At 34.6% G+C, this 14,136-nt stretch overlaps 1 protein-coding gene across 7 annotated transcripts in view; it reads right to left on the bottom strand.

Moving 5' to 3' along the window:
• Window positions 1-14,136, bottom strand: part of DMD (dystrophin) — a 931,439-nt gene that overhangs the window by 498,510 nt on the left and 418,793 nt on the right. For all 7 annotated transcript variants that reach the window (XR_014026476.1, XM_081327957.1, XM_081327955.1 and 4 more), the window contains 2 exons: window positions 12,934-13,181; window positions 7,087-7,267 (listed from right to left, as the gene is read on the bottom strand). Coding sequence is in view for 6 of the 7 variants with exons in the window: in XM_081327957.1 (XP_081184083.1) it covers window positions 7,087-7,267; window positions 12,934-13,181 (429 nt within the window). In the remaining variant the exon portion in view is untranslated. The remainder of the gene's footprint in view (window positions 1-7,086; window positions 7,268-12,933; window positions 13,182-14,136) is intronic.

Raw genomic sequence — 14,136 nt, 5'->3', positions numbered from 1 at the left:
GTCTAAGAGTGAAAAATGGTCATGTCATTTTTTTCAGTACCGTTGTAACTTTGAATGGTCACCAAATGAACTGTTGTAAGTCAAGGACTACCTGTAGGAAGTTTGATTTTGAGAACTTTCTAACAGGCCTTTGACCAACTGCCCAATCAATATTCTCAAGAACATTTTTGGTAGTCTGGGTAATTAAACTCATATGTTTGGAATCCAGGAAGACTCCAGTGTAAGTTGGTACCCAGATTTAGCATCCAACGGATTCTTTGAATTCTTTAATTCTTTCATGCAGAACAGACATATATCTTTAAAGAAAGATATAAAATTCAAATGACATCACTGGGCTTACTCAACTCATAAAGAATCTCAGAAGGGATTTAATCCAGTCCAACCCCTTGCTCACTAAAGGATCCACAGGTGTTCAACTATCTACAAATTGTGGCAATGTCATGCTGGTTTATGTTCATTATAGTATGCCTATTAAAATGCTCATATTCTTTGATGTTTGAGAGGCAAACAATGATTGCCAATTTATTAGGGAATGAACATGTCTTTTATCTCTTTCTGACTGAGAAAGTCTGGAAGGCTTCTATTCCAGCTAACCATCTTACTCTAGCTAACAACGTGATACCATTTCTATAAACACTTTTGATATGTATATATAATAGTTTTTACAATGCATTTTAGGATAGTGGAAATAACCTGCTTTCTATCTTTTACATCAGGGCTTTTCAACCAGTGGTATGGGTACCACCTGTGGTACATTGGCACCTGGCAGATGGTACACGACCATCCTAAAAAAGTGGTAGCGGGGGAGGGAATGAGCTGAACCAATGGCAGCACCACACAAGGCTGAGTGAGAGACAGCTGGAGCTGCAGGGCTGTCAGGGCTCAGCGAAAGCGCCAGGATCAGCGCTTCTTTGGGGCTGTCGGGGCTCAGCCGAAGCACCAGGATCAGCACCAGGCTCCAGCTGGAGCTCAGCACTGATCCTGGTGCTTCTGAGCCCAGAAGAAGTGCCGATCAGCTGGAATGTTGTAGCATCTCCAGGGTCTTGTGATTTACATTCAGATGCTTGGCAACTGATTCATATTTATGATGGTCAGAGTGTCCCAGGGTCATGTGAAGTGACCAAAACCTGCTACAACCACCCAGCAGATGGGGGGGAATAAAAACCAAACACCCCCCACTGCCAATCCTCAACAGAAATGCTGACAACAATGAAAACCTTGAACAGGAGGAAGAGCGCCGCTGGGCGGGCAGGCAGGTGTCTTGCTTGACTGTGGCTTGGGGGGCAGTTTTTTCAGTGCCATTGTAACTTTGAACAGTCACTAAGCAAACTGTTGTAAGTCAAGGACTACCTGTACTTCATCACTTTTTTCCTTTTTTTTGGTCATCAAGTTTTTGACACCTTGCTAGGCGACAGGTGGTACTCAGATGTTGCCATATCCTAAAAGTGGTACAATGGGTGAAAAGGTTGAAAAGCCCTGTTTTACATAATACAAATTTACCAGAAAAAATTGCTCAGTTTTGTTCTATTGCTATAGATATGTCAACTATTCTTTTAGCTTTTTATTTGTATCACCAAAGAATTAATGTGTGGTTCATATAAGATAAGCTTGTATTTACATTGTTGTTTCTGATTGTAATAATATTTTTGGCAAATGAAATAGTAAAATATGCTGGAATATGTTAGCTACATGCCAACAAATGGAAGACATAATGAAGAAATTCAAATGCATTTTGAGTCAAAATTATTATGAATTATCATGTTCCCAAATTGGGTTTTAATATTTATAAAGTTTTTAAAAAATTAAGTATTCCACAAATCCCATTATTTAGAAATATTGGGTTTTTTTTTACAGCTATTATTGGATGTCCCAATATCTTTTTATGGTTCAGGTTATTATAAAGAAAGGAAATATTCTCTTAAGGACATCTGTTAAATGCTTATATTAGAACACTAGCATAGCATAAAATACAACTAGCATTTTACTGAACTGTCCCCATTAAAATGGCATTACAGATGTCTTAAATAAGTTAGATTTAAAAATTCAGAAGCATTTAAATTAAATGGAATTTTGCCATGAACAGCAATAGGATATGTTTTGTAGCTAGCCAAAGGTGATGCTGATGGAAACTGAAAACAAAACTGGGAAATCTAGGGTTTTTTTAAAAAAAATAAAAAACCATTAATGTTAATTATAAAAGAAATATCACCAAATAATCCAGAAACACAATTTATTAAATTTCACATACTTTTTAACGAAAAGTTCATTTTTTGCAGAATGTTCTAGTTTTCCTAGAGTTTTCCTAGTAAGATTATCAGTATTCAATAATTGACATACTTTAAAAGTTAATATGAATCAGTTAGCTCTACAGCTATGTGTTCATTGTTGTAAGGAAGCTTCCAAGTGCATTGTGTCTGAGTGTATGCATCTGTCTATCCATTTGTGTATATGTATATGTGCATATAAAGACCACAAATAGTGGCTTGATAGTACAGTGGTTAGAGCCTTGTACTTTTTGACATGAGAGATTGGCGTTTGACATGGGAAACTGGGGTTTGAATCAGTTGTACCATACCAGTAGCAGCTGGGAAAAGGCTCCCTAATGCTTCACTTGCATAACATGGCTACGAGGATGATACAAACAAAGAGAATCATGCCACTTTGGACATCACCTGGATTAACAAGTTATGTGTCAGATGTTAGGGAACCAGGTCAATCTGACTAGAGGTTGGCTGCTGGAAGCAACCATACATGGATGAGATAAGAAAACCTGCAATTAATGGAATACTACTACAAGAACTAATCAAAGGCCTGGAGACTAAAACATAAAAAGAATTGCTGCGGGACCTAGGTTTGGCTAGTCTAAAGAAAAGAAGAAATAGGGGAGACATGATAGCAGTATTTCAGTATTTGAGGGGCTGCGACAAAGAAGAGGGGGTCACATTATTCATCAAAGCAATGGTGAAGAAAGAAACAACCTGGAATTAAGGAAAAACTTCCTGACAGTGAGGACAATTCACCAGTGGAACAGCTTGCCTCCAGAAATTGTGGGCGCTCCATAACTGGAGATTGTCTGAGATGGTATAGGTTCTCCTGCTTGAGCAGGGGGCTGGACTATAAGGCCTCCAAGGTCCCTTCCAGCTCTATTCTATTCTATTCTATTCTATTCTATTCTATTCTATTCTATTCTATTCTATTCTATTCTATTCTATTCTATTCTAATGAGAGGATGGACTTCCGGTTTGCGTCGTAGCATTGCAGGCAAGGGAAATGGAGCTCTGCTCCCCATGGCTGATTTTTCCCTGCTAGGGGGCCCTAAAGGAGTCTAAAGTCACCCCAGAGAGGTGATGAAGAAAGAGGGGAGTCTGATCGATCAGGGAGAGATGGTGGTCAATCCATTTGATCTGAGGAAAACCCTCCAAACCGGCAGGGGAAAGACGCTACATTCCTGTGGCCAGTATGAAGCTACTGACAACTGAAGAAATAAAGCACTAATTAGCAGATCGTAAACAGTGTGCTTTGAACTGGGTGAGAATATTGATCCTTTCTTTACTACTTTGCAACTGGATTTCCTGGAAAAGACAAATTCCCAAGGAAAAAATAACACAACCCAAACGTGAGAAGAAAGGGGATTGCTCCCCTACCCTTCCAGAGAACAGAAGTGGCATTTTAATTCTTTATGAGGGACAGAAATGCATAACACCAAAATGGAAGTAATACAAAGCTATAGCCTTGACAAACTTGAAAACTGAGGAAACTTTAAGATTTTCTCTTTGAAAGAATATTGGGGTGAAGTACAAGAAATTAAATTTTCATTTTAAGAGTTGGAAAAAGGATATTTAATAACATCTAGTGGTGGACTAGAATATAAAACCATAGTTATGCTTGGAGTGAACTTGGCAGAATGCCCAGACTTAGATAACTATTGAGCCTCTTTGATGTTTGATGACTCTTAATTCAACAGAGAGCAGCTGGCAATGGAGAAAAATACTTTAGGCTATTTTCTACAGGGTCGGACCTATAATTGTTTTGAAACCTGTTGACCTTCCTGAATTATAAATATTGACTGAAGTCTGTCTTTTAATTTTAAGAACTATTTGGAGTGAAAGGAAAATTTGATCTTTGGCTACTTTTGTCTGAGAGAGACTTGTCTGAGGTTTTAAGGGTAGTGGAACATTTTGGGTTACAAACATTGGTTGACTGATAATTTTTGAACTCCTGAATAGAAGAACTGTTAGAAAATATTACCTTTAGTGGTGGACCTATATTTTGGGACCTATTGGATTATAAAAGCTATATGTAAAGACTATAAGAACTTTATGAGACACTACTGTATTGCTGTATTGATTTTAAGATTGGTTGTGCCAGTTACGGCCAATAGTTGGGGAATACAATAGTATATCTGGAAGGGGGAAACAAAATGGGTGTTTCATATCTATCTAAAAGTGGGAAAAAACCATCCCCAATATCTTCCTCTGAAACACCCAGCTTGGAATATCAGGGAACTGTAGGAGTGATGCTCCAACAAGAAAAAGGCAATATTTTGCAGAAGGAAATGTGGTCTATGCTGCAATCAATTCAAGACACAATTATTTCACATAAAGAAGACTCAAGAAGAGTCTATGATGAGACTAAAAAGAAGTTTGACAATATAAATGAGCAAGTCTAACTTAAACCTACAACTAGTAAACTCTCAGAAAATGACTATAAAGAATGAGCAAGCAAGTCAGAAAACAGAAGACAAATCAGAGGAAATTGACCCAAAGATGGAGGATATAAAGGAAGGAAATTACAGACTGGCACATGCAAATAAAAATCTGGAAGACTTAACCATAATATCAGAAATGGAAAAGATACCCTATTTCTTAAACCTCAAAATATACCTGAGGACAAGGAAGAAGATCATATTCAATGGACTATAGAATTGTTAGGTGAAATGTTAGAAACTGGAAAACACGAAATGAAAAGAGAAGCTGAAGGAGAAGGAAAGTGGGAGTTGCTTAATGAATATAAATGGGTCGACCTCGCCCTCAAAAATACTCTACCCAAATTGTCTTTCCTATTTCAAATAATACCCATAAAAACAGAGGAAAAATCCTTTGGTGACCTAAATACATTGACTTGGAAAGTTATTTGGCAAAGGAAGAAAGCCAGAGTTAGACTGAAGAAAATAGAAGATCTGACTTCCTAGATGGGACATTATATGAATAAACTTGTGTTCAAATATGGCTAAAAGAACAGATAACCTTTTGATATAAAAAGATTTTTTATAATTAAAAAGATATGATTTATAATTAGGATAACCCACTTCTTTATGATGGGAAATATGAAAATACTAGGATGGTTTGTATAAGTGGAGCTTTTGGTCACCCAAATGTAACTAACATTGAGAAAATTATAACTGATAAAGATACTTTGAATACTGAAGGGAAATTAAAGCTAAATAAGTCAATATCCTGTTTTTCCAGCTCTTATTTAGCAAGGGGACTTTAACAAGGGGACTTTAATTGCAAATACAACTAAAACATGAGTGGGTTAGAAGAGCTGTTACAAACTGATACTATTTTTATTATGTATAATGCTAGAAAATTATGATGAGGATGTGCGTACTTAACTTTGCATGTATTAATAATAGTAAGATTTGTATTTGTTCAGTGTTGGGAAAATGAAAACACTAGTGGAAGAAGAGAGGATCAAAAAAACACCAGACTGAATAGTATTGGACAGATCTATGTTGAGGAAGTTAATATGTATGACTGAGTAAAAAATGGACCCAGACAACATGTTGTTTACTAAGCACATATGACTTGTAATAACAGAAAATTAATTTTTAAAAAAGAACTAATGAGACGTGATATATGAAATGTATGAGGGAACTATGGATGGGAGAAGACCTAAATGTATGTTACTGACAAAATCAAGTTAGCCAATACTTCAACATAGTGAAAAAGGAGCTCCAGAAGAGTGCAAGATATATCATCCATAGGGGTAAAGATTTTTTTTAAAATCTGTATACATGCATACACACACATACATGCAAACGCATAACTATACTTTTTTAAAAAACAAACAAACCCCAGTTTAATAAACAGCACAAATAATAATTTAAATATATTAATTTAAAATCAATTCACTGAAACGTAAGTTATCTTTTAAAAAAAGTAAATGCAAACTAAAAACAGCCAATTTAATTCAATTTAAAAAGTATAATCAAAACCCCTCATGATGCCATAGTAGTCATAATTAATACAAATTATTACTAATACTTTGATAAATCTCTGTAAAACAATTTTAAGCAAGAAGCATACAGAATCATATCATTCAATCTTATCTCTCTGCTAATTAAGAGACATTTTAGAAGTACTGCTGACAGATTTTATGGAGTCAAAGCAAAAATAATCATCAATTTCTTTTGCAATATGACAGTTAGTTAGTCAACTTGAAAAACAAAAAGTTTAATTATATAGAAATTCAACTCTTTACATGACACCGATGTTGGCAGCCAGATACATTTTTTATAAGAAAGCCTATGAGGATTATATAGGATCTAGAAAGAGTTATTAAAAGAATTCTTCAACTCTTGCTTGTAGTAAGCATGTGGCATATTAAAATATGAAAACTATATATTGAGTACAATAATTACAGCCTGTGATAATTCTGTGCAAATTTAAGATATAGAGCAAAAAACTTCACCAGCAATTGCACTTATACCTTTAGGTAACCCTAATTACTGGCATTTTGAAGTAAAACAAGTTTTATATTGGTTTATTCTTTATAATAAACATTCACTCTGACATAATGCAACCCTAGTTATACTTAACATTAAATATGATCACCATTTTCCATAGGCGATGTACAATCAGCATTTTGAATCAAAGTCCAAGTCAATTCCGAATAAACAAAATCTACATTTTGTTTTGCATATATACTGCACTTATACAAACGAAGGATAGAGAAATGAGTATAAGTTATGATTAGCTTCAGACCATTGGTTTTTTTTTTTGTTATAAAGCTAAATATATATGACCTTTCAAACTGGTTTTGGTTCTAAGCTATTTGTTGACAATAATTAGTATCAGCACTTACTTGTTTGTAGCTGCTTTTCTCTAGTTTTCAAATCATCGTACGCATGAGTGAAATGATTAGTAAAAGCAAGAAGATCTGCTTCCAAAAACACTGGACACTCCTGGTTCTCTTTTAGTGCTTTGCCTTGTGCCTTCAGTTTTTCTATCTGAGGTTGAATGCTTGACAAGTGGACCACTTCATCCTGCCAAAAAGTAATATTGGTGAAATAAATTGTCTTTATGAACTGCTATTTATGCTGACATTTCAATTGTAAATTTGTATGATTTTTATTTCATAGCAATGCTGTACTCAGTATTTGTTTTATAGTGGTACATTACTTATGTTAACTTCTAATACTCATCAGCTGCAAAACTGGATATATGCTTGTATATTGGGCTTTGAAATCCATACAGTTCTTCCCAGTGCTTTTTTTGTAAAAGAAAAAGGTGCTGGAACTCACACATGTCATACAACTCGCCTTGCCTACCCTACAAGGTTCCATTCAAAAAAGGTGCCGGAACTCCGTTCTGGGCGTTCTATGAGAAAAAAAGCCCTGGTTCTTTCATTATACATCAGATAATTAAAGTGTTTCTTTATAATTGGAATGTTGTTGTTAAACAAATTTTCTTAGGATTCATGAATGATAGGTAATAGACTGGACACATGGCCAAGGTGAAGGTATGTACTAATTATTTTAAATAGAATAACAAGAGTTGGAAGGGACCTTGGAGGTTTTCTAGTCCAATCCCCTGCTCAGTCAGGAAACCCTATACCATTTTAGATAAATGATTGTTAAATCTCTTAAAAACTTCCAGTGTTGGAGCACCCACAACTTCTGGAGGCAAGTCGTTGCACTAATTAATTATTCTAACTGTCAGGAAATTTTTCCTTAGTAATTGGCCTGAGTTGTCTGCTGCTGCTAGTTTTGTTGAAACTTTCATTATCAGGAAGGTTTTGCCAGGTTTCACCAATCTTCAATTTTACCTCCTTGCAGTATTTTGCTAAACTGCTTGACAATGAGTAAGAGCAGACCAGACAGATCATTTCATCCATGAAGTTCATCTTCACCTGATGCTGATCAATTCTTGATTTTTTGTGTGTGTTTTTCTCCACAATTTCTGCTGTTATTACAAGTTCTTTAATTTTCAATATTTTTATTGTTAACTACCTCCTTTATTCAATTTGCATTTTTGTTGTATTTTTTGTGTTGTCCCACAGTTGTGCCCAGAACTGCATTGTTTTTTGTTTGTCAAACCTTGACTTGTGCACTGCATTCTCTCCAGTGATGGATTGGTACAAATGTTTTTGTTTTGACTGAGATTGGAGATTCTGCCAATAGTGTGCAATTTGGGCTATTTATCTGCTAATCTTTTTGACCATATCTGTTATTTGTTGCTTTATTGTTTCCAGTACTTTCTTAATCATCTTGTATCTAGGTGATATTTTTTGATCAGGTATTTTTGGTCTTCTTATTTTTAAGCTTCTTTTCTTTCATCTGTTCTAACTTGCTTGTATCTGATCTGAGAAGGTGGATCTTATTTTCCAGTCTGATCTTCTATTTTGTAGTGTGCTGTTTGTTTGCTTTTTTCTTGTTTGTTGATTTTGTATACACAGTATTCAGTTATAACTGCAGCTGTGCTGTACATTAGTTGGCTTGTTTCTTGCATAAGTTAGTGCTTATATTTGATATTACAGCTTTGGCTGTTTCTTTGGAACCAGCTTCAATGCAAGAAATATTCTTCTGTTGTTTTTGTGCTGTCCTAGATGTTTCAATATTTCTTCTTTAGGCAGAGGGCTTTGATCTTTCTGAGGAGAGAGCAGAGGAGAGGGGTGCCTGGTTTGGGAATGAAAATGATTGAATAGTTATGCTAGCTTCCTTTAATACTGATTTCCCCTGGTTTGGCTGTGCAATATGAGTTACTTCGGCAAGGCTTGATTTTCTTTGCCCTGGCTGGACCTTTGCAGTTCTTCCAAGTCTGCTTTTATGAATGCTTTATTCCATACTATAAATCAACACTGATCTGCTAGCCTCTTTTCTGATGTTTCTGATTCTGGATGTTGTTCTTTCCATAAATGCTACATTCTTGTCTGATATCCTCTTCTTGTTGGACTTGGTTGGTAATAAAAGTTCATTTTTTTTTTTTGTTTTCAGTCTTGGTATATTTCCAATGATAGTCTTAAGTCCTGTAGCCAGTGGTCCCCAACCTTTCTGGCTTTGCAGACCGGCAACAGCAATGAGGGGGAAGAGGGGATAGTTTTGTGCATGCATGCACTGCTTGCACAAATGCAATCTCGCTTGCTCATATTCTTAACCGCCCCTTGCGCAGCCCAGTTCCCAAAGGGCCACAACCCGGGGGTTGAGGACACCTGCTGTAGCACATTTATAATAGTTGTCGGGGAACTCTAATACCTAAGGTGGTGCTTTTTGACTTGGGCAATGATCAGTCCAGTATGAGTTTCTGTAAATTATGTATTACTATATTGTTTATGGGAGACAAAAAACCCACTCTTCATCTGGCTCCTCTAAGGGGACTGGCCCAGACTTGAATCTCTGATACGGTTCTTATGTCCCTCAAAGTAAACACCCCACAACCATACCAAAGTTCTGTTTCTGTAAATTGTAGTCTAGCTTCCAACTTGTTCAGTTCTGTCTATAAACTTCTCAATTGAAGACAATTACAGATCCGTTATTTGCAATTATTTAATTCTTTATTCTATTTGAATTATTAATTTATCATATGTGTTGTTGATATCTGTCTTTTGACAGTCCAGTTTTGGTTCTAGATGTTGTGGTGCTTCTTGAATTAATTTAGAAGATGATCTTCTATTTTATGAAAAGTCCTTTAAGTTAATTCTTAATTTTGATTACTGAAATTCTTTAAAATGAGTAAAGGAAGCAGAAAAGTCCTTCTTCCAGTTTCTATTCTTCTCCTCCATGTTTTCTTCTGTTCATTTTTAAAGCAAAAAAGTAATTTTATAACTAAAATTTCTATTTATATTGAACCAAAAATTATAGCATTAATATAAATAAATCAACAAACAATATTTAATTGATATAAAGTATGAGTAACCAAATAATGAGAGAAAAGGATATAAAGAAAGTTCTAATCATACTAAGGTGGTAAAAAAAATAAACTGGTTCACATTTTTTTTAAAAAATGTGACATGTGACTTTCAAGTAAACATTCCTAATGTTGAAGCTCCCTCTGGTGGATTAAAGGAAAAAAAATAAGGGAATTAAGGAAACAGGTCAAATTGTTCAAATGATACAAAGAATGTATTTTTTGTTAAAGCAAGCAAAATGTATCTCAAAGCAAATGTCTCTATTTGAATTCTCAGCTGTACAGTTGCATTAAAAAGGAGGTTCATATCAAAGAAATCTTTTTTTAGAAAAAGCAAAATTATAAACATAAAAAACCCTTTGCTTTGTTCAAATTAACTATCATTTTCGGTAATTACCCTTGTCAGTAAAATATGCAGTTCAAAGTTTTTATTGATACAAAATAATGAAAACTTCAAGCAACAAAAATGAAATATATAAAAGTCAGCACAAAAAAATAGTTACATAAGCAATGCTCCCAAATCTAGAAAAAGAGTCATAAATCCTAGTCTGGAAAGTTTTAGCTGGAGATTCAGAGAGAAGGAATTAATAAATTCAGAAGTTAAAACCTGAAAGTGTGGGTGACTCTGACCATTTTTATACTCTCATGGTAAAAAGAACAATCCTGAAGATTTCGTGGGTTCATCCCTCAGGAGAATTCTCTGAATAAAAATACTCTTCTGACAGATTCTTGGGAATAGCCTAGAATGCCTCTTTCTTCAGTCAGAAAGGAGGAGGAGAAGACAGCAGGGGTCGCTACTGTGAAAATCCACAGGGTCCCTAGTGAGTGGCCATCTTCAAATCTATTACATCATTAATATTTCGATGTGCAAAACCAAAAGATTAATTCAGCAATAAAAAGCTTTAAAAAGAGTTTAAATAACGGAAATAATAATTCAATCAAATTTGCTTGGCATCTGTAAATATATTAGTAATGTTTCCCTAAGAGATTATCTTCCTCTACAAACCTTTGGGAAGGTAAGGGCATAAATATTTAATATCGATATTTAAAATATCTTTCTCTCAAGGTAACATATAAATTTTGACTCTTAAATAGTATTTCATGTTTGTTTTAGTTTATTGATGGTTATTGCTTCCTAACAAAAATCGATAATAATTATGTGCTGTGCTGATGGCACTACTCTTGATTTGCAAGCCCTCATGCTAAAAGTCAAAGTGCACAGTGAAAAAAAATGAGACTAAAATTAAATATAAAAATGACCAAACTAATGACAACAGGTAGAACAACCAGCCTGAGTATTAACACTGAATATATCAAAGTGTGGATAGCTTTTGTCTTTTATGATTAACCACCTACAGTAAAGAAACCAGTAGTCAAGAGGTAATGCTACAGACTAGCACTGGATAGGATAGCTACCTATGAAAGATTTGAAAAACATTCTATGCATACAAAGGCCAGAATTGTGCAAGCCATGGAATTCTCTGTGACATTCTATGGAAGGAAAAGTTGAAGTTTAAAGAATTGGGATAGGAAAAGTACTGATGACTTTATTATTATTATTATTATTATTATTATTATTATTATTATTATTATTATTATTATTATTATTATTATTATTATTATTATTTAAATTTTTATACCGCCCTTGTCCCGAAGGACTCAGGGCGGTGTACAGGGCAATAAATATCAAAATATACATACAAAAGTTAAAAAAGGAATTAAGTAATTATGCCCAATATAAAACAATGATTAAAACAATGTTAAAACCAAATCCAAACCCCAACCCTATCAGACCAGGCCGGATTGTTGAACTTTGATGTTAAACAAGACACCTAAGAATATTGAGGACAATAAAACAAACTGATGGATCATTGAACAATTCAATAGAGATTTCAAGGTAAAGGCTCAAATTGTCCTTCTTTAGATGCATTATATGAAGACCCAGCTCTTTGGCACAAGCTCCAAAGTCGGTAAAGGTAGAAGTAAAGTGATGATGAGGATGACCAACAGCAAGGTGAATTGATTGATTACAATGACTGCAGCATTGGGAAGCTTTAAAAAACAGGTCAGAGAGTGATTGTCATGTAGAAAATCTATCCATCTAGGAGTTGAAAATGACTTAGGAAACCAAACTATTACTGCTTTAAAAAAAAAGTTTTGATTTTTAAAAATATTTTTACAAAAGGTTCTTAAATTTTATTTTTGCAATAAAAGATGAAAATAACCTTTATTATCATAACCACTATCATTAAAACATTACAGCTATATGAACCAATATGATGAATGATCTCGGGAGCTATGTAAGGCTGATCATCACTGTACTTTATTATTGTTTACTTACTATTAAATGTTATTTAAGTCCTTTTGCTACTACTCCCCAGTGAGTAGAAACTGAGATATATTAAAACATTCTACTCCATTAATGACAATTTAAACACCATAAGAAAATTCATAATCACAACTTTCATTTTTGCCTTTCATTTGATTTTGCATGTACAACAGAAATGTTTCCATGTATTCCATCTGGGCTAGTATAGCCTAATTCCCACCCAGTACTTTCAAATATGCTTCAGTTACTCATGTGTAACATGTACAGCTCCTAGCAATGATCAAAATGTTCTTCAAACATTTGTATCTTGGCAGTTTCGTATGTGAACAAGCTCATATACAGTATCTTTTTCTCCCTTTTATAAGATTATCAGCACAACTGAATATCATAGATGCTTTCATGAAGAACAGGGACCCGAAATAATGAAACAATATGTGTGCAACAGAATACCATAAAGATTAGGACAGAATTTCTAACCTTACACCTATCTAACTGTGTTTTCACTACATCAGGATCTGCTGCTGCTGCTGGTAAGAGCTGTGCTTTCATCCAATTTTCAACAGTAATTACTGTCTGCTCCAATTGCTGCAGCTGAGAGTAGAAAGCAATGATATTGTTTTGGTACTCCAGCCATGCCAGTCTTTCACTCAGTAACTGACAGAACTGAATCCACCGGTTGTTCAACTGCTCTGAAGCCTGTTTGATGTTGTCGGCATTAAGCCCATCTAAAAAAAAGGAAGGAAAGAGTTGAGCATATTTATTTTTAGTTTATTGTGGACACAGAAAAGTAAAGAAAGACATTTAATAACTCTGCATCTGAATTAGAGGATTCATAAAAATGAACAAAATTTATCATTACAAAAATGAATTTGATACACACATACACACCAAGCCCAGAGATCAAACCAATAGCCCAGCTACCAACCCAAGCTACTAGTATTCAAACACATCACACACACACACACACACACACAGACACACACACAGTGTGTGTGTATGTATGTTAGTACATAAAACAAGTATTCACATATTTAGGAGGAAAATGGAAAATAAGTCCATAAGATATCACATATTACCTATGTAAAGGTACTTATACTTATTTTAAAGTTTAACATACCACATAAATTAAAATCTGATTGACACATTCATACTTACAAACTGTTAATCAAATGACTCAGAGACAGAACATCAAATAGGAAACAGATTCAACAAAAAGCTCATGCATCCAAATAAAAACCATTTCAGATCATAGGATCCCAACAAAGAACAATAAATGGTTTGTAACAGAATAAATGCTGACATATCAGAAGCACTCTGGTGATATCTATAACAGCTGGCTAGGTATTAAGGGTCTGAAGGACAACTTCAAAATCTTTTGGTTTAAAAAGGTGTGTTTTATTTGATGTGAACTCATACATTCTACACCTGTAAGTGTATCTCTAAATACAGCCATTAAACAGTGAACATTCATAAAAGAATATTCCAAAACATTAGTGTCCTATAAAAGGTTTGAGGAAGTCTGCCCACTTTTTCATTAGCAAAAGGCATTTGGTCCAACAAATAGTATAACAGTATAATTTCATAATTAGCACAAATTTTATTATATAATGAGCTTAATTTTGTTTTACATTTTAACAATGAGTCCTTTCTGAATTCCAGATTTGGGAAAGGACCTGCCTC

The sequence above is a fragment of the Vipera berus genome, assembly GCF_964194415.1.
Source record: "Vipera berus genome assembly, chromosome: 4".
Classification (NCBI taxonomy): domain Eukaryota; kingdom Metazoa; phylum Chordata; class Lepidosauria; order Squamata; family Viperidae; genus Vipera; species Vipera berus.
The sequence above is the reverse complement of the archived record's forward strand: the minus strand, read 5'-3'. Positions and strand labels throughout refer to the sequence as shown.